The 26,990-nt window shown below is 28.9% G+C and overlaps 2 protein-coding genes across 3 annotated transcripts; one reads left to right on the top strand and one right to left on the bottom strand.

The window, feature by feature from the left end:
• Positions 1-808: 808 nt before the first annotated feature.
• LOC111029356 (protein spinster) lies at positions 809-19,561 on the bottom strand. Of its 2 annotated transcripts, none has more exons than XM_022308322.1 (9): positions 19,146-19,561; positions 7,204-7,400; positions 6,984-7,135; positions 6,709-6,912; positions 6,500-6,634; positions 6,136-6,397; positions 4,867-4,965; positions 3,887-4,133; positions 809-1,263 (listed from the first exon to the last, which is right to left on the bottom strand). In XM_022308322.1, exons 1-9 carry the CDS (start codon positions 19,363-19,365, stop codon positions 1,178-1,180), a joined length of 1,602 nt encoding a protein of 533 aa, XP_022164014.1. In that variant the 5' UTR covers positions 19,366-19,561; the 3' UTR covers positions 809-1,177. The 2 variants fall into 2 exon arrangements, with proteins under 2 accessions (XP_022164014.1, XP_022164013.1); XM_022308321.1 differs by having other exon boundaries at positions 809-1,266; positions 19,146-19,365.
• Positions 19,562-19,742: 181 nt separating this feature from the next.
• Positions 19,743-23,508, top strand: LOC111029357. The gene is made up of 4 exons (XM_022308323.1): positions 19,743-20,220; positions 21,618-21,831; positions 21,902-22,372; positions 23,121-23,508. The coding sequence occupies exons 1-4, from the start codon at positions 20,074-20,076 to the stop codon at positions 23,222-23,224; spliced, it is 936 nt and encodes a 311-aa protein (XP_022164015.1). The 5' UTR covers positions 19,743-20,073; the 3' UTR covers positions 23,225-23,508.
• Positions 23,509-26,990: the final 3,482 nt, after the last annotated feature.

The following is a 26,990-nucleotide window of genomic DNA, read 5'->3' as shown; positions in this document are numbered from 1 at the left end:
TTTCATAGTACAAAATTTTATAACTATTATATATTATATATTATATTATAAATACTTTCATTTTATAGATCATACATTGTACCCTTTTATGCCGTATAATTTGGTGGAACTTAAGTGTCAAACTGTTTTTTGTTGTTGAAGTGTTTGATGTGTTATTCACATTAAAAAAAAATATTATTATAAGTAAGTATTCTCAATTTCTATTTTTATTTTATTTGAAAGTATGGATACTTTAAGAAAATATTTAAAATACACTGTTGAAATACTTTTTCAGAAGTATTTAAAATGTGTATTTGAATACTCTTACTCGGGTAGATACATTACAATACTATGAGTTTTTCAAAATTCAAATAGTTAGAACCAGTTGTTCATAAATATATGATTTAATGAAAAATTGAAATTGTAATGATTCAATTGAATTATCATAAACAAAGAATCACTTTTTTTATGACCTTTATTTATATTACCTATATTATATACATGTATTATGTATATATAGGTACCTAATTTATTGATTAAATATAACCATCCCAGTTCGTTGATATTTATACAAAGACATTTTGTTCATTATTCAATCCAATTTTGTAGTTTAATTCTACAAGATGTTATAATTACCTACTATAATGTATTAAGTCCATGTTCCACAAACATTTTATTTGTTTAATATTCATATAAAAAAAAACATAATTTCTGTACAAACTTACAAAAAAAATTCTTACGACTATTTCACAAAATAAATTAGATACATAATAAATATTAATACTCAGATAAATTTACCAGTGTGCAAATACAAAATTATGGCAATAAATACAAAAAAACATCAACAGCTTTACTATTATAACAGATTAACAAGGGCAGTTTTTTTCAGATTAACATTTTATAATAGTGGGTACAATCATGTTACTTTCTATACATAATTAACAGTTGTATTAAATAATTATTATGATTTTGAGTTAGTTTACGATATTCAAAGTATCACAGATAGATTTAATGTGAACATTTACATTATTATTAGGTATGTATGTAAGACGAATGCGTTTTTCAGTTAACAAACGACAGTGTAATACAGTGAGACATAAAATTGCAATATTGTAACGTAACAACAACTCAAGCATTTCGCAAATGAAATTTACACAAAATGAAATTTATTGTCATTCTTTTTATTTTTTCATTGGTTTTAGGCTACAAAACGGGGATTGGAATGACCGTGCAAACGTGTTTCGTCCACGGGATACCTGTTTTGAACAGTAACTGGTCCATTATCTGCTGAAATTAATTCATGTTGTTTAAAAGAAACAAAATGACAATGATGTCGTAAGAAAAAAAATTGTGTGCCGAAAACAGTGAAAACCCAACAAAGCGTATTGTATAAACAACCAGTATAGTTAAGCGAAGATATTAGACAATATTATAAAATTACATGTAAAACCACATCATCCATACCGCACAAATTAGCAATCACCAATATCGTTAGTGTTGGATTTTATAATATTAAATTACCATTTAGTGTTTACTTGTATGTACAAGATTGTAGATATACTTGGCACGATGACGTGTTTACGATAATGAAGACGATAATTATTCTATATAGATACAACTAAAACAATATGTTAATAATTTGCCGTTTTAATACGTCGTAGTTATTAATAACACTATGTATTTTAATCCTTCGATTAGATTTAATTATTTAAAACAGGTATATGTTTCATGCATAGATATGGTTAAATACGTATTTAACGTGTGCTTCTGGGTCCACATAAGTGCAATAGATTGGCAAGTAAGTAAGAATTAAAATTACGTGATATCCACTATCTAAGACATAAAAAATGTAAATGTCTATGTCCATTGAACAGTTTAACAGTTATTAAATTGCTTACAGTTGGCAGTAGAATAGTAGTTACAGTCAGTGGCTAGCCTAACTTGAAATTTTCAAAGGCAAGTAGGTACCTAATATTCCAATATTCTATTCACCTATCCAAAATCCGATAAAGACATTTAGGTACTGTTATATTTTCTACCTCTTAGTAGTAAATACTAAATTATTACCCACCCACTGTTCTTAAAATATCAAGAGGCGGCTAACTCTTCATTAACCCTTTAACCGCAACACTATGTATAGAAATCGTAAAAAACAACAGAACCGCATGACTTGGGGTGTACGGTTCGTAACACATATACCTAGATTGAAAAGTTGTGGTTGGTGGCGGGGGTATCCATTCAAAGGTCCGGTAAAAAGAGTCATGTGGTTTACAAACCAATAACACAGTAAAAATACAAAAAACCATTTCGATGTACATAACACCACATCACACTTGTATTTATTCTTCATGCTACATTTCTATCGTAAACTATTACTCAGTATTGAATCGCGTACGAGAATTCACCATGCATATATTTTATTTATAGTATTAGTTTTTATTTTTAATTTGAAGATACCGCCATTTTCACGACTAAAAAATCTGTTGGATTTAAAATTTTAAAAACACTTATGATTTCACAACATTTATGAATAAAACATGTTGAGTATTTGACAGAATAACCAAACTTTTACCCGGAGAAATACATTTTTAAAATCAAAGAAAGATAATTAATAACAAAATATAATATGATTAAATCACATTACTGAAAGATAAATAAAGACTAAGTGACCCAACTTAATAAAGTCACTTACAAGCAAAAATAATTATTAGATTCCAGACTTTTGTTTGAGGATTCGCGGCTGAGTTCTAAAGGGTGATGTATAAGTTCTCAAATGCATTATTTTATATATTGATCAAAAACAAAATTTAAAAAATAAAATAACTCCCACATTAATTTAAGTATACCAAAGTGGGTAACAAGAGTAAAGAGATACAATCATCTTATGAACTATGATAATATGTCCCCAGTGTAGTTATACTTAAAGTTTAAAGGGTTAAACGAGGCTGATGCCTTATAAAACTTAGATTCAACTAACCACTGATCAACATAAATTGTTGGTAACGCAATAAATTATAATTGATCACCACTTTTCTTTAATATTAATATGTAATACTTGTATCCAAAAACTAATTTCAAGAAACAACTGACCAGTAAAAAAATCAATATATTGTAGCAACCTACATGAGTCACATATTATTAATATATTATATGTGTAATGCAGGGATTATTAAAAAAAAAAAATATGAAAATATGAAACATAATATTTTAAAGTTTTATTTCATACAACAGAAAATGAGAGTATTCTGATATATTGGATCAATGATAAAGGCCAATTTTATTTGTACTTAAATTTGTACTTTATTATTAGAAAACTGAGTCACAGTTATTAAATATTATATTCAGTCAAATGAACAAAAAGTTCAAGATGTTCCTATTTGCTATTTCATTTATAAAAATTGTTCAAGTCCGTTTGATATTACCTAGTTTTTATTGGACGATAAAAAAATGTATTAATAATTAAAATTATTAGAACACAGTATCAAAATATATCACAATAACACATTATATATTACAAAAACATAAATGCCAAAGCCACATATTATTGTATTGTATTAAATGAGAGTATACATACAAATATAAATTATCAAGCTCATGATGTTGAGTTGTATAGAAAGAAAACACAAGAAGAATAGGAAAAATGTGTGAGCAAGCATTAATGCAAACCAAAAAAAAATAAAATTATAATAATGCACAAAATTAACCAACGTCCATAAAAATTCAATTAAAAATAAATAAATTATAAGAACACAATAATTGTAGCCATTGTAAAAATGTTAAAAAATAATTGTGTCATGTATGTTTTTAGACTAGTGATTAGGCCGAATTAGCCATTTTTACTTATAAATAATTGAGACTTAAAATACATATATATACTAATTTACAATAGGAGTGTAGCTTGGCCAACCTGGAGTCTCTGTTTCTGCTAATTCCTTGTCCTTGACAATATAGGAAGCAGTAAAGAAGAAAAACATTGCACCTAATACTTCAATAAAACTTGTAATGAACAATGCATATTGAAGACTGTGGAAGTTGTTAATGTTATCTTGTTTGTCACCAATGGAGGTTTGTAAATTATTACTGGCTAATGTCATAGAAGCCATAAGTACTGGTAAGCTCCCTTTTGCAAAGAGTTTTTTTAAAATTTCTGAAATCTGACAATCAAACGTAATTTATTAAACACTAGATGGCTTATCATAGAAGCAGCAAGTTAAGCAATTTTTTGGGGGCTTACGACACTTGGGATTCTTCGAAGGATTCTTTAAGAGGAAGCTACACAGGTATTTGTTTTCTCCATCATACAAGTGAGTAGCATACCAAATTTACGGTTAGCAGATCACGTTCAGCTCTGTTAGTTTAAAAATTAGAGTGAATCGACCTATTATGAAACTTGACGGTAGGAACATTATTCGTGTATCTTGTATGTGGGTTTTTTTACGATGATTCAGTTTTTAAGTGAGTTATGAACATTTTAAATTTAACTATCGCCAACTCCCCCCTCTCCCATACGAACACAGGCAATGTTCTTATCATCAAGTTTCATGAAAGGTTGATTCACTGTAATTTTTAGACTAACGGAGCTTAATGTTATCTGCTGAGCGTAAATTTGCGATGTTACGCACTTGTAAGACGGAGACAACAAATATCTGTGAAGCATCCTTCTAAGTAATAATAAATATATATACAACTAAAAATGTTCATGGGTATGTTGGTCAACAATTTCTTAAGAGACTTATTATTTCTGTCCTTCTAGCCCCCATTAAATTTAAAAGTGTCAGTGCAATAACAAGACAGTACCACATAAATGTAGTTGTTGCTTGTTATTGCAGTGACTCCTAAATTGCACCTATGTAGTTTAGGTAAGCAAAAATGATTCATAAATTTTACCACTCCAATGAGATATGGGCTACCAGCATCTCCAAATGCATGTGAAAACAAAATTTGAAATGCTTCAGCAGTTGATCGTCTAGTAGGACTGACGACATACTAAAATTAAAAATTAAAAAATTGTTATTAAATCATGAGTTTGAGCTCAAAAATATTCAGTACGCATGTAGATTATAAATAAATTCAACACATTATTGGTTTTCAATCATTTTACATTCGTTTGGATTGTTGTCTATTTGGGCTTCCAACTTACGAGTTATCGAGTTACTACTGTTAGTGTAATATACGCATATATGTGTGTATTTATTGTATGTATAGATATGTATATAGGGAGATCTATTAGCATTAGCATTTAAAGTTTTGAGTGTTATAACTCATAAACTACTAGTTCAAAATTTAGTATTAATAGATTGAAATACCACGAAGAATTTGCTGCTAAGGTAGTGGCGTATTTAAATTTTTAAAAAAAAGATAACTATATACATTGAGCCGAAACTAATTTTTAAAACCAGCCATGCAATTTTTAAAATCTATTAATAACAATTTTCTATTCATTTAATCTATATCGATAGTTAAAAACTATTTTTCAATATCAATACCTATAAAATGTTAGAATTAAAAAAATTGTTAGATTCTACCCTCCCAAAAAATGTTAAAAATAAACTTTTGTGCTTAGGACCGTGGATTTAAAAATGTATGGTGTCTTTCAAAAAGATAAAACACCTAAAAAAAAAACAATTATAACAAAAAAAAATAGTAGGACATAATTTTATTTCAAACCGTCCTAAAATTACATCAAATAAGAATATTTTCAAAAAGTTAACTTTACGAAATAATGAGTGTACAGACATGCCTTAAATATATCATTTGGTATAATTAACTATTTTCAGTGTCTATGTAAATGAATAAATAAGCTGTACTTTTTAAATTTAAATTTTAAATGTTGACACACTTATTTACGCTAATGCGTATATGACGATAACAACTGAAAACGAATAAGAAATAATAAGTTAAGTTTTGACTTGCTACTTTGGCCATAAGACTACTGTATAACCACTATAAGTCTATAACCTTTTAGCACAATAGTTTGTAGTAATACGTGTTCGTTCTAGCTCGAACATTGTAGGTATAATATACACTTTTACAGGTTTTTTACATACACCGACTAACAGGGGCGAACTGTTGATCTTTCGCTTCACCTTATTTGACCCTTATGTATATACACCTGTACCTAGCCATAATTTCGTTAGGTGATTTCAAAACACTTACTAATAGTATATCGGCTACGATCGACCAATTAAGATTCAGTGAAACTTGACCAAAGAATATCAGAGCCAGCACAAGATAATTGTACTTGTCTGCAAGCGCTAGTCCCAGAAACAGCAGTGGAGCCGATATCAGAAGACCGCCAGCGCAGATCAACGGGTCTGCTTTGGGATAGTGCACTTTCAGCCGTTGAGCCATGTATGAACCTAAAGGCACACCGATAAGACCGGCCGCCATAGCTATTATTCCAAAGTTCAGCGATACGCTAGAAATATAAAGACAAAAAAATGTAGATAAAGCACACCCGTAATATTATACGTAAATAAAAAGATTATCATATTATATTCTATCTCCCTAAAAATTCTACCTGTTTATCGTCACGTCCTCGTAACCTTCTTGCATTTTAAGTCCAGACCACATAATTTGGGGACCCCACCAGGCCAAAGAACCCGTGACAAAAGCCACGCAAGTGAATCCGGCAGTGGACAACATAAAACTCCGACTGTTAAAACGATCAAGTGATGTAGGTAGGGTACACAAAAATAAATATAATCGAGCGTAGATAGAAACACCTACTTCCGACACAATAATTGTATGTCCTCAGACCAAGACGTTGTGGTCAAGTGAGAATACCCTTCGCTCTGACCTCGTTCGGGTTCTTCCATAACGAACATTATCAGGAGGACAGCCAACATGCCGAGCAGCGGCGTGACACGCAATCCCCAGTGCCAAGAACCGAGAATCCTAGCGGTTTCCGAGCCGACGATATAGCCTAAACCACTAAATAAAAATCATGAAATAATGAGTTATATTCGACCGGAATTAAAACACTGTGAGGTCAGATATTATACCTTCCCACGGGTATGGCGAAATAAAATAGAGCCAACATTTTCGACCTCACGTCCTTTACGAACATATCACTTATAATTGTAGGCGCAATAGTCGAATAACTAGCTTCACCGACACCAACCAAACTCCGGAAGAACAAAAATAAATAATATTCCTGTGAACAAATTTTGCTGTAAAAATAATTTGAAAGAAAAAAACAAACTTTAATCTAATAAGACTTACGTTCATATAAGAACCGACGAATGTAGTTAATGACCACAGAAATACGCCGAAAGCCATTATGTATTTTCTATTGTATCTATCTCCCAGATAGCCAAAGACTGGAGCGCATATCATGTAACTTATGACGAATGCGGTTTGCAGTAGGCCACCTTTGTCGTCTCCGATTCTAAATTGGCGTTGAATATCGACTAGAATACCTAGAAAATAATATATAATTAAGAGGTAATAAATTATAATATTATTCATCCGAAATTATTTGATTAAATAATAGACAATGTACATTGTGATTTGATCGACTATTTCAAAAAACTAGAATTATGTGTTATACACACAACTACGCGATCTATTATAAATAATATTACACACAATACAATTTAATATTGTTTAAAAAGTCTAAACTTATGCATATTTTGTACAGTTATTACATCGTGTTTTAAGTACAAATTAACAAAATATTCAAAATATTGGTCACTCAAAAGGGAGGAATGTACATCATGATTCGTGATCTATTGATGATATTGATTTGATGGAATGATATACGTCTACTCGTACAGTCGTCATTAGTAATCAATTACATGGCTAGCGATGTAGGTTAGGATAGTGTAATTAAATAATCATTACCCATAATATTGTAGCTGATATTGGTATGTAGTATGTATATGCCCTACGTCCACAAAAGCGAGACGAACGTATATAGTATAAATTATTTCGAGATGGTATTTCATTGTATGAATATATTGTGGGTGGGCACTAATTCTAAAAGGATGCGACGAACAATTAAACAATACGGCCAAGACACCAGGAGAAACTATATTATAATAGTGCAGTTCCATGACCCGGAGCACGGTTTGTAGACATAATATTGTACGGTAGTCATGGCTAATAAAATAAATTATACGGTTATACAAGGGCGATCGGAGGGAAAAAATACGTATAATACGAACAAAACGCGCTGCTACCGCTTTCTTCGCGTGTTCGAGCCTCGGGATCCCTCAATATTATCCTCCAGTCCATATTGTACACTGGTGGCATATGGCCGTGGCGTTATCTTATTTATTTACGTCGTCTGTACATATAATAATATGATAAATACACGGCTCCGAGTAACGTCGGACACTTCCGGGGATTCTCCAGCAATAGACGCGGCGCGTACAATAACATTTTCCTCGCGTTGCACGTCGCGAAGAAGAACAGATGGCCCCGACAGGCATTGTGATTTATGGTGTATTATTATATACGTTATTAGTTTATTGCATTAACAATAAGGAAACTCGTATAATAAGCGTAATGTACTTTTTTTCTCGACGGATGAAGCCCAAACAAACACGAATCATCGTATTAATGCGTATACATCATACAATAAGGGCGACTGTTATTATAGTATTATAATAAATAATACTATTATACTATTATAATTTATATTATGCGTCGGGTACTCGTGTGTACTGCAGCCGACAGGGTATTTATCTTCCGACGTAAAATGTAATAAGTCACTAATAACTAATAATATTATAACGCTCTTATGATGATGATCCCGCATTTCAATGTCGTAAACCATTTAAAAAGAATACATTCATGTATAACATATTATTGTTACAGTGCTCAAGTTTTTCCGCCGAAGTATTATAGTGGTTGGTGGCGAAGGCTTGCAAAATACTCTATTACAGATATATTCACATGATTTATCGCTCACAGGGCCTTTTAACCTCACTCGGCTCGCTTTAATCTTTATTTTTAAGTTTACATGAACATTATATTACATATAATATACTATAAACTATTCAATTTTTTTGTGGCTCGGTGAGGCACGTAGGCAGTTACCAGTCGCGGAATGCGACTGGGAGTAAGTAACGGCCACAACTACTAGCTCCCGGATGGGTGACCACCTGGGTTCATATTAGTTCAGCACATTGCCACACCTACCTACACATGTTTGCTACCTGCTGTAATAACCGTAATAACCGTAACAATTGTAAAAAAAAACCAACCTACAGTACCAACCTTACCCCTACCACAATTCATAACCCCTACAACAGCTAATGGCCTTAGTCGCCGGGTTTAAGTTCAATAAAAAAAAAAACTATACAATTTCTTTTCCACATACCTACTTAAATCACAGTCTGAAAAGTGAAAAGGTTATATTAAACTGGACTTACTATAAATACAAAATTATTAATAAACATGATAAAATAAAATAAAGCAAGAATCGTTGATGTTGTGTTGAAAAAAGAGGAAAAATTGCTATTTAAATACGGGACACGGGTATCTGATGAAATAAGTCTATAATAAAATATTGAAACCTAGCATGGCCTTAGAAATAATTTCTTTACGTATACTTGTGCGTAAATAATTTCAGGTTATAAATAAACATATTGTAAGACTGCATCATATTTAAATATGACAGCCGACGGGTGGTGGTAAATATGTATGTATAATGTATATTCACCATTCGCTAAAGACGATAACGTCATTATTATGACAGTATTCTGTATTCTGTACACCATTAAAGCTGAGAAGGAAAAGTTGTTTTTTATGTATGGACGATTGTTATATACCTACTTAAAGTAAAATATAAGTTTTTCCGCGTTTTTTTGTACAAAATATCAAATTTTCTCTTATTTTAAACCCATTTCTTATCAAATGAGCTAACAAACCGTTATTATTTTTCAATTTTCAACTATTAATAATAACTATACCTAAATACAGACAAAACATATTTTATGGAAACGTTAAGATAATTCAAATTCAAATTTTTGTATTTTTGTACTCGTCAATATAATATTTTTATATAAATTAAATAAACGACGTTATTATTACGTTGCAGCGTACATGGCAGTACTAAAATAATGATAATACTAACAATAAAAATTTTTTGTTTATTTTTAAATTAAAACATCTTATACATAATAGTATAATACCATTAATTGTTCAACTACATATGCAAATATTAATAGCTAATATTTGAGATAGCATAATCATCATATATTATTAGTAGAACAACAATATCAAAAGATTAATGGTGGAACGTTAACTACGTTGTGTAGATTCTATACCGCTTTGAATTATTAACACATATTTGTATCAAACATTTTTATCACCATGGAGAAAAAAAATCTTTAGCTGAAAACTTGAAAACCTAAGAGTTACAATATGGATATTATATATTTATATATTTTTTAAATGTCATTACTCGTTAATCGTTATTAATGTCAAGCACTACAATATTATGTTTAATTTATCATTATTATTAACAAATCGTGAAAATGTATTGGATTTTGAAAATTGAACAAGCTTTGAACAACAATTAACAAGAAATGTATTTTGAATATTATAAATATTATAATACACACAAAGAAAAAACATTGGGGATAAAATCTGTAGAAAAATCCAAATATAAGCACTATGCAATTATGTGAATATATGATACATTATCATTAGGGCTGGGATTTCGATGCAAAAACATTTTTTTTCTGATGTTCCAACACGTAGTGGATGAGCAAAAAATTTGTCTCAAGTTAAACTGATTAATCGAATATAATTTATAAGTGTAAGGATATACGACTTTTAGGAATAATATCATATTTTGTATACGATAACATTTTCAAAATATTTTGATAAATTTTATATTATTAAGTATTTATTGGTTATATCGTACTGCACGACCTACTAATAGTAAAATAAATTACTATAATAAATTAAGAGGAATATAAATTGTATACGATAATAGGCTGACAGACTGTCTCAGCTCAGATAAAGTTTTTCATAATATGCAATGATTTATCATTGAATTCAAATTTAATATATTGATCTACTCAATGACAATGTACACTCGACTCCTACTGTACAGCAGAGTAGTTACCCTTTTTATGCTTTGTAGTTTCTACAATTGCACTGAACCTTTAAAACAAGCATAGTGGTTTAATGTGTATTTTCGGCAAGTTACATCGTATGGTCGTATGGTATAGAACTATACGGGACAGAAGACATTAAATAGATAATTAATAATTATTAATAAATTAGCTATAGTTCAATTTTTTCTAATAGTTAAATAAATAAAAAACAATCTTCGTAAACTAAATGTCAAGTCGACAGGACATATTATACAAAAGATAAAAATATTATATAACATGCATCAACTCAGACATGTCGACTTGAATAGGTGTTCAATGTTACGATTATTTTAAAAAAGAACATTGTACTCGTTCCAACAATACTAATGAACTTTGGCATTTATACACGTATATAAAAATACATTCGAGGTGTTCTCTTTTATGGTTTCAAATGCTTTAACAGTTATTGAACAAAATTAAAAAATATAAAAATATATTTTAAAACCTTAATCGATATTATTCATTACTCATTGACATTAGATACCTGTTAAAACTTCTAAAATTAGAATTGAATTAATGAAAAAACGGTTTTAAAGTTTCATAATAATTTTCTAAAATCGTATCGGTTAGTATTTACATTGTTAGTTTATTAATTTTATTTTTCATTACAATTAGTTTTATAAGATAAATAATAATAGACAATAGTATAACAATGCAATTATAGTCATAATCATCCGGTTGGCCATTTATTAGATGCGTCTGACTAACGAGTCCTTCATTAATAGTCAAACAAAACATATCCTATCCACATCGATATCATACCTAAATAGTCTACTTCGGTTCATTCATACTTTCAGGTAACTACAATGTATTAAGACATAATTCTCGAATTAAAATTACAAATTATGAAAAATACACTGCATGTACAAAAAACTATTATAATATAATGTATATCTATAGACTTTAGTATTTCACTAAAAGTATTGTGCAAACCGTTCACCCCCCTGGTGGCGATACTGCGATACCACAAAAAAACTATGTTTTACCAATTATGTGTTGGCATAACAACGAAATATTGGACACACTTATGAATTAAAAGGACATTTGGTTTTACACAAGTTTATGTTATAAGACAAAAGTTATTGCATTTTTGGAAATCGATCTATTACTATGAACACTATTTTAATTCAATGATATAAAGAAGTATCTAATTATTATCACATTGTTATAACTCGGGAATTATAGAAACACATTATAATAATCAATATAGTAACCTACTTAAAGTGAATATAACTTAAATAAAATTCATTGTGTAATTGAATATATTTAGTGTATTTAATATGTATATTTTTTGGTAATAATATAATATAGGTAATATAAGTATTAATATACATAATATGTAAATGATTCTTTTTTTATATCAGAGTCTCAATTAATTGCATCAAACGCACTTGACTTCTCACATATGAATAATAGCTGAATACAATCGTCAATCAATATGTCTTATGTTAGAAATTGAAAAGGTTTATAGAATTGCAATCATTAAATCAGGTTAAACTACATACTATACTTCCAGTTTATTGTAGATATATTATATTAATTTCTAATAATTATCAAAAAATATTATTATTTAGTTACTATCTACTAACTGTAACGAACATTGCTATTTGTTTTATAAGTAAATAAAGGACTCATAGAAATAAAAACATTTTACGTGGTGCTCACGTATATAATAATATATTATAATATTGCATATTGTTTCATTGATTTCCGAGCATCATGGAATGGGTCATAGGGTGTTTGAGCGTCACAACACCCCAATAGCTGGCGTACACGATAGGCGTAATGACTATAGTTTAGGTTGCAGAAGATCGTAGGTAATGGAAGTGTTAACGTGGTGGTAGTAAGTAAGTAATCTGCCTCCCATGGAAAAAAACTAAAAACATACCTAATTATACAAAAACTTCTCTACATAGGTTAAATAAGGGATATTTTGATGTAAAATTATCACATGCTAAACTCTTTTTTTATTAATTCCTATATTCATTCTGTGTGTATTATCTTGATTATGCAGAAACCGCAAAATTGTTCATGTTGACTGTTTTACGTAAATATATATATATTGGAGACGAAAGTGTGACATACATGTGAGCGTAGGACTTTATGGCATCCACTAAACATAAAAATCACAAAAAAATCGATAAAGGCTCATGTGGGCGCCCATAGGTTCATTCAGTCAACTACCTAGTCAACTAAATTATTTTAATTTATAAAAACAGTATGATTTGTCCACAAAAAATGTGAAGTAAAAAATAAAATATTCACATAATTATTAGTTTAAGAACAATTTACTATCCCGAAACATTTTATTCAGATACTATACACTAGGTACTTATGACATATAAACTATTTTGTATTTTTTAACAGTAAAATTATAATACATGTTAAATGTGATTTTCATTGAAGTTATAGTTAGTATTCTAGTTATGATTAAATAATTAATAAAAAAATAATTTAGTCTACACAGTACAACATAGTATACTATACTATAGCAGCTATGTACCATGTAGGTGTTTTGTATATCATTATAATAAATAATGAATAAACCTTATTATAATCACTAAATAATGTACGGTTTTACACAACAGTCACTTTATACGCATTTGACATTGCCTTGTATCGAAGCTAGAAAGTATTTAGAAAATCATTGAAATATTTAAAAGATATCATTAAGAAATATGTCGGAATGTTTTGGATTTAGAGTGATTTACCAATTATATTCACACCAACCCTCCTGTCACCTCCTGTTTATCATTAAATAATGCATTTATTTCGAATATTTTTGAAATTTTTATTAATACTTAAACATTATGGTTTTAAATATTTTTATACTTTTTAAGTATACCATTTAGTATCCTGTGTTGACACAAAATTATTTTATTCAGATGAGAACTGTCCTTCATATTCTAATCATAGCAACTGGTTGTGTTTTTTTTGTTTGTCTGAAGACTACACAGAAGATTAATCCTAAGTGTTGAAATAGTCTATACGCTGATTCCCGGGGGCCCATAGCCAAATAATAATGGTGTAATTAAATCACTAATGAGTGACTTTTCAAATTATTTTTGAACTAATGTCAGTCTAGTTTATTCATTCAACACATTGTGCGTATAATTCTAATACATTTTTATAATTCTGTGTACACAATTGAAGTATGAACACAGAACAAGTATAATTCAAAACTTATTAACTAAACCTAGATTTTTAATAAGCCAACCTGTATCTTTTAACTTGTATATTTATTGAGGGAGATGAGAATAATCGAATTTCAAAAAGGTATTTTATTCAGTTGAGCCGAATTGGTTCTGTTTGTGTTCATTTCAAATAGAAATAATTTTAATTTTAAGCATTCTTTTGCAATAGTAAATCATATTATGTATGTATAATTAGTACAAAATATAAATTTACCCACACTTCGTACTTCATAGCATATGGAATAAATTGTTATATTCAATTTCGAATTAATAAAACTTACCAGCAAACAGGAAATAAATAACCAACACTTAGAAAACTGTATGACTGAGAACATTAATGAGAATAAACTTACACGAATATTTGAAGACAGATTGCTCAAATTTGCAAACCAACGATTTAAAATTTTACTTAATTGATTTTATTATTTTTATTTTTAATCAAGTATTTTTACCTTTGTTATGTTAACCTAAGTGATGATTGGTAAACTTCCAAATCATTGACTATAAAAGATTAAATGTTATATACTATATTTTATGTTTTTTAACACATATAACCACAGATTTTTAACCTACCCTACTTTAAGCTTGACAGTCTTACACTTGTAAAATTGAGAAGAACAATACGCGTAATTAAACGGGGACTGATTCGGCCTAACATAATAAAATACCTTTTCAAGCGGCAATCAGTTCGGCATGTGAGGTTAGGGCCCGGGAACCAATATAGAATTGGCCAAGTATATATTCAATTTATAAACAGATACAATTATTAATATGTTTCCAGGTTAGGTTAGGTTATGCTATATAATGGGTATAATGTAAAATTGAAAGTTAAAGTATGTAAAATATTGTTGGTTATAATTTGTTTTAATAGATAAAATAATTATATAACAATGTATAAATGCAGGTTAACTTTTTTGTACAAGGCATCAAAACCCAGAATGATACTGAATACAATGCTTCAATTTTAAACTTAAACGGTTAGATTCAAGTAGAAAATTAGATCTAATAAGGTCTTTGAAGGGTCGAAAGTAATATAAATTCATTAGGTAGTAATCAGAATCTAAAAAGGGAAAATTGGAAAGTATTGCGCAAAACCAGTTTCCGATTAAATATATTTTGTTTTTTTCATTCCAATTCGTATTTTAAATAATATAGACATTTTGAACAAATTTTTATGTAAACATTTTCAAGACCTGCTAAAATTTTCAAAATACCTTGGAATTTTTTGCACGATTTATAGAAATTTTCGAACTATTTTAGGTTTTATTCAACATATTGATAATTATTTTTCAAAAACTAAAACATTTAAAACTAGGTTCATCAAAAGTTGTACTTAGATCAACGATAGATGAATAATATTTTGTTTATTAGCAAAAAAATGTTTAATTTTAAAGCAGATATGAACCGGCTAGAGTGGGTGATAAACGCCTTAGCTGGCGAAAGTTTGAGCTGATCGAAATAATTTGGAGCGATTTAATAAAAGTATTAATTAGTAATAATAACTGTAGGTATTCTGTAACTAAGTAATACAATTGAAAATGGAAAGAAAAACTAAATTAAGTATTAAGTAAACCAAAAAAACACTATTTTTGGGTTTCATTACATGGTATATTGGTATTATATCATTTCTGATGGAATATTCTGTTTTCTTATGGACAATCTCTATTTCCCAGACTGCGCTGCTTACAATAACTATTAGCATAGGCAGACCTAAATTTCGGGTGTGCCTACAATATTTTTGCTCCCGCTCTTAACAAGAAATGTACATATTAATAAGTGGTATACAATTACTTTTACCAACTACCAAGTTATATTTTATTTCTTTGAATCTATTATCATTTTTAAGATAGTTGCAATGTCTATTTATTATTTGTACTTTTGTATAACCAATAACATCTAGCAGTTATAATAATTAATAATAATAAGTTATTCCACGAAGGTTAGGTTAGTAACGAAATATTTTTCGTCACGCCGGCACCGACATTTTAATTTTCGATGACGGTTGAAAACTTGGAAAGTGGGAATCCCCAATTCAGGGCGGCAAAATTCAAATTTCAAAAAGTGCTAGGTGCATCCCTTACACAACCATACACTGAAATTTAAACTACGATCATTACAAACATAAACTTTTGGTTACATCTTATATTCATATTCCATATTATAACCTTCTTGCATTACAATTTGTAAACATTTTTCTTTCATGAAATTGTTTTCGTAGAAAAGTCTGGTTGTTTCATAATTCCCGGCATTACCCTTGCCGTGATCGATGAACGCAAATGATTATGTGTGGTTCGTGCGGAAAGGCAATACGTCTTTGGAGATTTGTTCACCCTTGCCACACAATATACTATCACGTTTTATTATATTTTACCACATATTTCCGAATAAAAATACATTTTATTCTACTGCCCCTATAATGGGACTTCAATTGTTGGGCTCCAATTACAAAATTCCGAGGGTTCCAATGTGTCAAATTATAGATATATAAAACTACTAGATGGCCAACTAATTATTATTCTTATCCAAGAGTTTTACTGCCATTTGTCATGTGGGTTATGTTTACATTATGCTGAATGGAATAACCTGAGTTGAGGACTGTTAAGAATTTTTAATTTTAATATCTTAAATTCCGACTGATATATGTGTGATATCAGATGTAAGCAAACCCCACATAGCATATGGATATGGCGCACCAACTTGATTGCAATACGTTGGCCGTATAGGGCAGTCGGCTATCTACTAGTTATATGTATCTATGAAGAGTGCCAGGGCACGTTCGGCACCCTCATGAGAATGACTATGATAAGAACCCCCGCAAAATTGTTTACTTTATACGTGGAATATAATCAAAAATTAGTCTAAAATTCTAAATTTTACGAGTTTCATTGTGTGTATACAAAAACAATAATATGAAAATAGATAATGGAAAAAGTTTCAAAATACATTTTTTTATTACAATAAAATAAAAATTGATATTTCATGTTTGAGTAGATATTCAATTTTCAAATGTTTACAAAAAATGAATGTAGCTTTCAACAAACTTAATTCCAGTATGATGAATCTTGTATTTCGTTTTTATGTCTGAACCATAAAAATTGTACACTGTAAGAATTATCATACCACAAAAATCAATCAGATTTTGAATAACTGCATTATTGAAGAATAAAATGGGGCAAACATACCTACTTGATAAATAAACTTGTATCTGGAACCTACCTATGTCTTATTTTGTAACTTAATTTTCTAATACTTATGAAGACATACCTACCCTAACATTTTTGGACACAAAATTAACTTAAGAAGTTTTAAGTATGGATATATTTTTTCAAAAACCAATAGAAACCAAAATAGACTTGGAGATATAGATGTTAATGTATTACATACTACTTGCAAACAAATCATTTTTTATTTATTTTATAAATTCAGTTTTCATAATTTGTTCTATGTGTACACAATTTTTACTTACCTCAATAACTGTGTTGTAAATAAGTAACTCTTATTTAACTCTCTTCTCTTTTAATTGAATCAACATGAGTTATAAAATGTGTTATTTAAAATAAAAGTATCCATAATAATATAAGGATAGATATGTTAACTGTTTTAATTAGAGTATATTACAGATGGTGAGTGTTGTAATTGTACTTTCTGAAGTTTGCATTACAATTATTATTTTTTACTATGTGGGTTACTGAGAAATTTACCACAGTCTACCAATGGCGTGAACAGATATTTTCAATGAGAGGGGTTACATTAAAAAGTTGCATACATACATATATCAACATATTTTTAAAAATTATATTAATTTGTATACATATGTATATGTACAAAAAAATACAAAGAAGGGGTGGGGATTTCACCTACCTGTTTCCAACCACTGAAATCTACCCTATTGATGTACATAAATGTAACAATTCATCAATTTGTTGTATTATTTAATAGTAAGTTATCAATAAATGTTTAACAAATATTTTCAAATCTTGGTTTCAAGCATTATCAATGATTGGAATATTTGCTATGATAATGAATCAATTTGTTTTTTTTTATTTATTGTTCAGAAATTAATGATTATTTCATTATCACTATTTAATGTAAAATATTTCTATACATATAGAAATTCTTTACCTATATTATATTTTAATTGTCAGAGGATTTTGGTAATATATAATTTTATGGTCTTGTTGTAAACAGGTTTTTATTTTTGAATTTTTAGAACATGAAATGTATAAACAGGGATATAAAATGCATTAAATATTTATGAAAAAAGTAAGCAGTAGTAAAGATGACAGCAATAAAACAAGTTTAAATGTTTTTAAATTGTTAAGTTATTATGTTCAGAACACTTGATTTTAGTGCCGCCACAAGCCACACACACTGTTATAAAAATATATTTGGTTCCATAGTGTTCAAAACTATTTTCATAATAATTACAAAGTTATAATATGTTGTACTCAAATAGATACATAAGATTTTAGTCTATCTTTAAACAAAATTATTTTCTTATCTTGTAATTTCAGTATCTTTAAATAATTCTTATACTATTAATAAGGTAGGGAAAGAATAAAGTAAATAATGGCCAACAGTTATTAGTGTTGTGTCCAAGTGAACAGTATCAAATCAAAAACTGTTTGACAGCAAGCAATGGTTCTTTATATTACTCATGAATTTACTCAAATATAAACTACCAACACGACGTACCTATTGATTTTCAGATTTTAAGGAAACATCGACTAAGGAGCAAATAAATATTATCATTAAATAAGAAGGGATAATTTATCACGGAAAGTCCGTCCTCGAACTTTCGTCGCCCACAAGGCCTCGAGGATCGAGAAGAGAGTAGATAAGAAAAAATTATAATTACCTGCTATTGTGTACCGGTCCATGTAGTTTATCAAATTGACAAAGCACAGTATAACGACTGTGATCTTCTGTCTGCCGGTGATCGGCGAACGACCACCTGCCGTCTCGTCATTCATTAGATGCTGTTGAGAATTGTTGTTGGGCGCTGACGACGGTTCGGCGTTCATTATCTGCAATACGTTTTTGACGTTGCTATTGGTATGGAGCACTTGAGTCGGCATCACATCGACAGAACTACTCCAATCCTATTAAGCCACTATGGTCGTCGCCGGGCAACAGATCCACAATACCGTTTTAAAGTCATCGCAAGGGAGTAACGACTACGGAGCCCACGGACACAGAGTGGATGACGACTGACGTCGAACTGGCGGCGATAAGTCGGGCTCCAGCACGAATGATGACGATTTCGGATTTGACAACCCATGCCTGTTTGTTGTGAAACGTGCAACGTCACCTGTGACCCGATTGCGTTTCTTACAGGCTGACCACCCTCGAATCGACGGCTGTTACCCGATATCGTTATGTTGGATCGATGATAGCACATAGTCCGTGTTTATTATCAATCTGAACATATGATATTGATTGTTGGCGCCTTTTTTAACATTTTCGGTTCTCCACGAATCACAATAGCATGACAAAAGTAATGGTATTGAGTATTATAGTGTTATTTTTGTTTTCGGTGACCATTCTGCATTCCCCTTGAAATACGTTTTTCTTCTCGACTCCGGACACAGATGTATTTACGTTATACATTACTGTAACGAATGAGTTATTACATTTTCGTACTTCTCATGAATGTTATACATTTCAATTTCCAACATACAAATATATAAATTAGTTAACGTAAGCCGTCGTGATTTGGATACTGAGCTGTTACGCAAGCGTCGTCATTCCATTTCACGTGGTTGTATTTTAATACAGATTTTAAAATGTTTGACGAGTCTGAGTTGATTACACATGACAATGGTTTATACACTTTTGCCGAAGTATTAGCTTTGAAAAGTGTGCGTGAAATTCAAATGCCAGTGTGTAATTTTCTCACTCAACTAACATCTACAGATTGCCTCAAATTGATGGTAAGTATTTTAATTAAATCATTAAATAACGGAAACACTAATGAAGAATATTTTGCGTACATTCTCACCCTCCAACTATTTACTGAGAGCAGGTGTCTTATGATTGAATCCCGGTCGAAGTGCATTTTGAAAAAAGTTTTACTAAAAGTCCTGATACATTTTTTTATTGTCTGACAAAAAGTCAAAAATACAAAGTAGGTTTTCTATTATATTTTCATTTATAATTATATAATTTATTTTATAGGTATAAATTATATATTTTAATATTATAATATTCTTTTAATAAATTTAACTAAATTTAATAATCTAATAATTAATTTAGTATATAGTTGTGAACCATTAGGTAAACAAATACAAAAAATTATAGCAAATAATCTGGCGAATAATAAGTTGACAATAGAAACATTTTTAAATTGCAAGTTACGTTATTTATATTAAATTATTATTATTATTATAGAGTGATCGGAAGTTTGTATTAATTATTTTTTTAAATTATAAATATTGTAGAGATCAATGTATGTATGGTAAACTGTATGTAAGTATAAGGAATTGTAACCTAAGTCAATTATTATATATTAAAATAGCATAAATGTATAATAATTGTGTATGAAATACCTACCTTTACAGTCTTATATATTATTATAAATTAAAATTGAATAGAAGAATATTTTGTATTTTTGAACTTTTTTCAAAATGTACTTTTTGACGATTGCCCTTATGATTAGATAAATTACTTATGCTATTACATGCACTTTCATAATTGTTTATGGATTAAATAATTTGTTTATGTAGGCAAACATCATTTTCTCCGGTTAAGCTCATTAGTAAAAATAATTTTAATTTTCTTTTCTCTGCAACTTCCTTATTACATTAACATAGGTACATAGTTTCAATTATATCCAAAAGTACCACATAATTATTAATATATTAGTTAAATTGTATTATTAGCTTTCATAAAAGAGTAAATTGAGCTACCTATTATCAAATTTAAAGGTAACTAGGTAAGAATATTATCTAAGGAATTCCGTTGCCTTTAATTAGTACATGTTTAAAAATTGAAAGCAAGTTATGAGAATTTTAATGTTTATCAAAAAAGAATTTAAAATTCCCTAGGTATTATTTATTCCTTAACATTTGATAATATATCAACTCACTATTATATTAAAGCTAACAACACAAAATGTATACTGTTAATTCAAAAAGTATTCATCTATAAGATGGAGAACACACATCTAGGTGTGATGTTCTCTTATTAAGCAGAATATATCAGTATTTGTACAAAACAACTTTACTCCAAGTTATTGTACTTATTTTGACTTTGTGATACCACACTTCATTTAAATAAAATTTGGACTATTAAATAAAGTATATTCTTATTTAATTTTGTATTTTCACAGAAACATGAAATGAATAAATGGTCTGATCGTAATGAGTCTATGGAAAGAATACTTCTATTTTATTTAGTAACAGATTACATAGGTTGTGGATTATCTTCTCCTGGCTATCATGCTGTATTTCATAAAAACCTTAATACAGAAACATCTAAGATAAAACTATTGAATGATTTACTAAAAATCTGGGATAGTTTATTCAAAAATTATAAAATTTCAAGTATGTTTATTTGAACAAACATTTTTATATTAATTATGTATTGTAAATAATATTTATGTATTCATTTTAGATATTGATTTTATTAAAAAAATAATAGTCTGTTTGGAGCGACTTTTTATTAAAATGTCAATTTTAGTTCCTGATAATCATGTCAAATTTAAATGCAATAAAGTTATAGATAAGATTAATTATTGCATTAAAGAGTATGAGCAAAATATTTTAGATGATGATACTTCAAGTGATGATGATATGCAACAACAGCTTAACTGTAACATGAAAAAAGTTATAGGAATTGAAAACATAGTTCCAAAAACAACAGTTCAATCTAAAGAGAATTGCTCTATCAAAAATCTTGTCCAAACAAATAAACGAAAGAGCGAAGTATTAGATAAAAGTTCAGAATGTATGATCTTGAATGATAAACAACAAAAACTAAACATGGATCTTCAAAAGCATAATTCTAAAAGTTTAATTGATCACCATCTATTGAAGAAACCAAAAATAATGTCAAGCAGTATGTTAAATAGAAGTGCCACATCAGGTATATTAGTTAAAACATTTAATTTTTTTAATTGGACAGTATTATAACTAGCCAAACTTATTTATGAATAATAATTTACAATTATACTCCAGTATTTAGGATTTTGCTGCCCACATTTGTTGTGCACCCCTCTTCTCCCTACCAATTCTTTGTAGTAGCAATTTTTCTCACCCATATAAAAACTTGCAGCCCATGTATAAAATTTGCTGTCCAGGAACATTTTCCCCTTCAACACACTACTGATATATTTTTATTAAAATATGATATATTTGATTAAAAACTTTAAAAAAAAAAAACTTATTAAACATTTTCATAAAAACATTTACTGTTAATTATTTGTTCATATATTTATAATTATCCAGGATAATTACATGTTACCTAAGTAACAGTAATTTATACAATTTATATGTTATTTTAAATAATAATGGAAAAAAATATTTACTTTTTAAAAAAATTTTTTAGAAAATAGACAAATTCAATGAGTATATTTTAACATATTTATTTATTATTGTTTCTGTTACTTCATAAAAAAAAATTATTATAATAATTTATAAATATTAAGCTAATTCACTTAAAGAAAGATAATTTTATCATAAAGTATTGTGAATGCTTATTGCTTTGAAATTTACTTCTACACTTATGCAGTAACAAAATCAAACACTAAGTACTTTTTATTATTGAGTTAGTTTAACATACAAATAAAAAATGTATTAATATTTGAATACATTTTTTTTGTATGTATATTTAGATATTGACTGCAGTGTTACAGTACCTCATGAACAAGTGAACCTCAATGCTTTTCAAATAATGATGCTCAATGCTAAAAAACAAAAAAAAACAAAATTGAATTAATTGTTGATACTTATTTAACTTTTGTAACTTTTGTTTTTATATAACAAATATTTTAGTATACTGGAAAGTTTTTATTTTTATTTTTTATTACTCAGATTATTATTTTTATTAATATTATATTTTCAATCAGATTTGAAAGCAATGGATACTGCTCAGTAAAATGTTTTTTTTGTAATACACATTAACTATGTAGACTATTAACCTATATAGCTATTATATGTGATAATGAATTGTACTATTATTATTAAATACTATTAGTGGCATATAAAATATTATTATTTTATGTAATTTTTTAAACTATTATAATAAAATTCTATTTGCAACTGTAATTGAATTTATTTAATTTTAATTTGGTCAAAATAACATCAAAAAACAGCATCAGTTTTGACTACCCATAACTAACCCATAGACTATAAGTAACATCAATCCTTCCGTCAAAATATACTCGGGAGTGTGTAAACTAGCAATTGCCACTAGATTATAAATACCAATAATCGGTGTAGTATGTACAGTTTTGGGGGGGGGGGGGGAATGCCCTTCGTGGCAAATTTTAAGAATTTTAGGGGCGGTAGTTTTATCGAGTGTACTTTTTTTTGTATCACAAAATATATAACATTGAACATGTATAAGTTGTATACGGATAAAACATTTTTTTTATTACTCAACGATTTTGTGATAATGAGCTTTCATATAAATACTACTTATAATGTATAAAACGAATTATTACTAAACGATTTCAAGCCGTTAAGAGCAGGAGGGTCATTTGGGTGGGTTTTGCAGGGTGTGCAATGGCACCACTAACTAAAAAATGTTAACAATTGTCCTTCCATCAATGCGCCGTCATAATTAACTTATTCGTTATGATTTCATGTATAGGTAATATAAATAAAATTTTTTTTTTCAAGTTTTTGTATATTTTTTGTTTATTAGTTTTATTGATTATACCTTATTTGCCTTTTTTTTTCATATATTAGTGAAATGGCTTTAGCTAGCTGCTTTAATTGCTTATAAGTAGGGCTGGGATTTCGATGCACTTTGCATTGTTTTTCAAAGCGTACTGTGCAATGCTCGTCTTGTCACAAATTTGTTTTATGTACATTTGAATGAGAATAAGAAAGTTTATTTTACATTTTTTTGCATTTTTTAATTGTTAGGTCATTTTCTTATTTTTTTAGGGCATTTTAGTGTTTTTGGAGCATTTTTTGAGTTTTTGAAAACCAAGTGTATGAATTTGAAATTTTATTTTAAGATTTTAAGATTTTTACACCAACATGGTTTTCAAATAAAAATGACAGATTATAAGTAGGTACTCGTAATTCGCATTATATCGGACAATCAACTTTTTTTTTAGATTTGTACTAAAACTGTGTATTTACAGTTTACACTTGTAATAGATTTATATAATGCATTTTTAAAACTTTTTATTGTAATTTATAGGTACTAAAATTATTAAAAATAAAAAAATTTGTAGATCATAAAAGCATTTTTTTTAGTACATTTTTCGGGTTTTTTTAGGGCATTAAAACCCCAGCCCTACTTATAAGTCATGAGCTTTTAATTCTTTGAGTGGCTAGCCACTTAAAAGTTGCATTAGTCGTTATGGGTTTCAATTATAATTATAAAAGAGAAGGAAAGAATATTTACATAGGTTAACTACATTTATGTATATAAATTTTTTTTTTTTTTAATGGCCTGGTGAAATGTCATAATTGGCCTGCCTCAAAGTTTGCATACCCAGAAAGAAAACTAAAATAACGCCCCTGGTTTATAGTTCAAAATGCAAGGTATATTTTTATTTAATCGGTGGTGTAGCCCTTGTAAGGAGTAACGTATACTCATTTTTTGTAGTTTTTTTGGTACCTACCTACTCACGTGCTGCTGTGTTGGTGTTATTTTACAAAACATGCCCAGTAGGTTGAAATACAAAATACTTGGAATAAGCTTACGGAAAGGCAAAACATTTAAAGCAAGCAAAAAACAAGGCTGTTCTTGATAAATGTAGAAATATTGAAGATTTGTTTAAAGCTAAACCAAGAAGTTATAATTGTTAAATTATTTATTACATAATTTTAAAGCTTAAAGTTTAAAAAATATGATGACATTATTTATTTTTATAAAGTACATTTTTATTTTCTAAGATAGCCAGATTAACTCATCAGAAGTCTTGATGCCAATTGTATCGATAAACACTGAAGAAAATACTATTTATAACCAACAAACATTAGCAGAAGTTTTTCTTAACTGAATAAACCTTTTGAAATTGTATACTGTTAAACCCTAGGATTGGTCTGATGTTGTAATGAACAGCGGCGGCCAGAAGGGGGAGGGTGGCAATAAAATAATTTGGCCCCGAAGCGCATATATTCTAAATGCGTCACTGAGTATGTATGTATATCAATGGAATCGTGCAACCATATGGGGTTGTTGATAAGCCAGGAAAATACAAAATCTACATAACATGAAACATGAGATAGCGAAGATCAGTCTTAGAATTCGATGGAATGTCTTTTTGGCAAGTACATAGTTTTAAATATATAGGGCCGCAGTGGTGGCTATCCATAGACATAGGGTAATCAAATATATTGGTGGGGGGGGGCTGAACTTTAGCGGAGTACTCTGCCCACCATTTTACCAATTTATGTTAGTTGCATTCATAAAAAAAATGTATCTAATATTTTTAAATTACTATAATATCAAAACTACTTAATATTACCACGCACGATGCACCTACAGAATTGAGAAAATGATAATATTTAAGCATTTGTTGAAAATGTCAAATATTTACGATTCGTTTATGAATTGCAACTAAGTACCAAAATTTACCAAAAGAGTGAGTAACCAATATCAAAAAAGTTAAATTTCAATCACTTATAATAGTTATTAAAAATGAATGTGACTTTCCTTAAACTTTTTTTATTTTAGTTAAAAAAAACATTTGAAGAATTTTGTATTCAATTTTAATGAATTTCTAACTCAAAATAATTTAACAAAATTATCATTTTCGTACCTATATCTTATAAAAGTCGTTCAAATTCTAATATAAAGTAGACTCTTATAAAAAAAAATATTCTGACCGTATTTTTCGATATTTTTTAAATTCTATCACTTCAACAACTTATGAGCAACCATGTATTCAATTTTCCAACTTTTTAACCATGCGAAAATATCGACATGTATAGTACAAAACATGCCAAAAATTTGAAAATGTAATTTGTCTTAGTAGCTCAAATAGCACAAAAAAATTGGTGAACATTTCAAGTAAGTGTCTACAGTTTTTTTTTACCAATACCAAAACAATAAAATGGAATTAGTCAAAAACTGGTATTAATACTATATCAGTCCCCCCCCCCCCCGTTTATTACTAAGAAAGTTTAAAACATTAGAAATGTACAATTTTTACCTCTCAAAAATAACAACTCACTCTGCTTAGAATCTAAAATGATATAATATTTATTATGCTTCGACTTGAAACACGATTTTAATAAATCATTACAAAAGTGATAATATAAGTACCTAAGTCAAAGGTGTTATACTATCATTCACCACATCAAACTCAATATGATAAGTACAATTATATTTATCTGAAGCCCTCCTAAGTACACCTATACTGATATCCTCAGAATAATGTGTTCTTACAACCAACCCACCTATCCAAATAAGGACGGCTGTGTTTAGGGGTGTTTAGTTGTAAATATAAAAAAGCAGGTAAGTGGATGTCGCTCTGCTGTACATTAGGTGTCTTGTGTCTTAAGAGATCGCTATAATG

Source organism: Myzus persicae, unplaced genomic scaffold (assembly GCF_001856785.1).
Source record: "Myzus persicae strain clone G006 unplaced genomic scaffold, MPER_G0061.0, whole genome shotgun sequence".
In the NCBI taxonomy this organism is placed as follows: Eukaryota; Metazoa; Arthropoda; class Insecta; order Hemiptera; family Aphididae; genus Myzus; species Myzus persicae.
This window is presented reverse-complemented; position numbering and strand designations above follow the sequence as displayed.

Bases quoted from the DNA above. Each gene is read 5' to 3' on its own strand.
- LOC111029357 (XM_022308323.1), top strand. From the start codon at position 20,074: ATGTTTGACGAGTCTGAGTTGATTACACATGACAATGGTTTATACACT. The intron at 21,832-21,901 runs GTATGTTTATTT...TATTCATTTTAG, and splicing joins CAAAAATTATAAAATTTCAA to ATATTGATTTTATTAAAAAA. The intron at 22,373-23,120 runs GTATATTAGTTA...ATGTATATTTAG, and splicing joins AAATAGAAGTGCCACATCAG to ATATTGACTGCAGTGTTACA.
- LOC111029356 (XM_022308321.1), bottom strand. From the start codon at position 19,365: ATGCCGACTCAAGTGCTCCATACCAATAGCAACGTCAAAAACGTATTG. The intron at 6,913-6,983 runs GTATAATATCTG...ATTTTTATTTAG, and splicing joins TTCGCCATACCCGTGGGAAG to TGGTTTAGGCTATATCGTCG. The intron at 6,398-6,499 runs GTAGAATTTTTA...TTATATTTCTAG, and splicing joins GAGGACGTGACGATAAACAG to CGTATCGCTGAACTTTGGAA.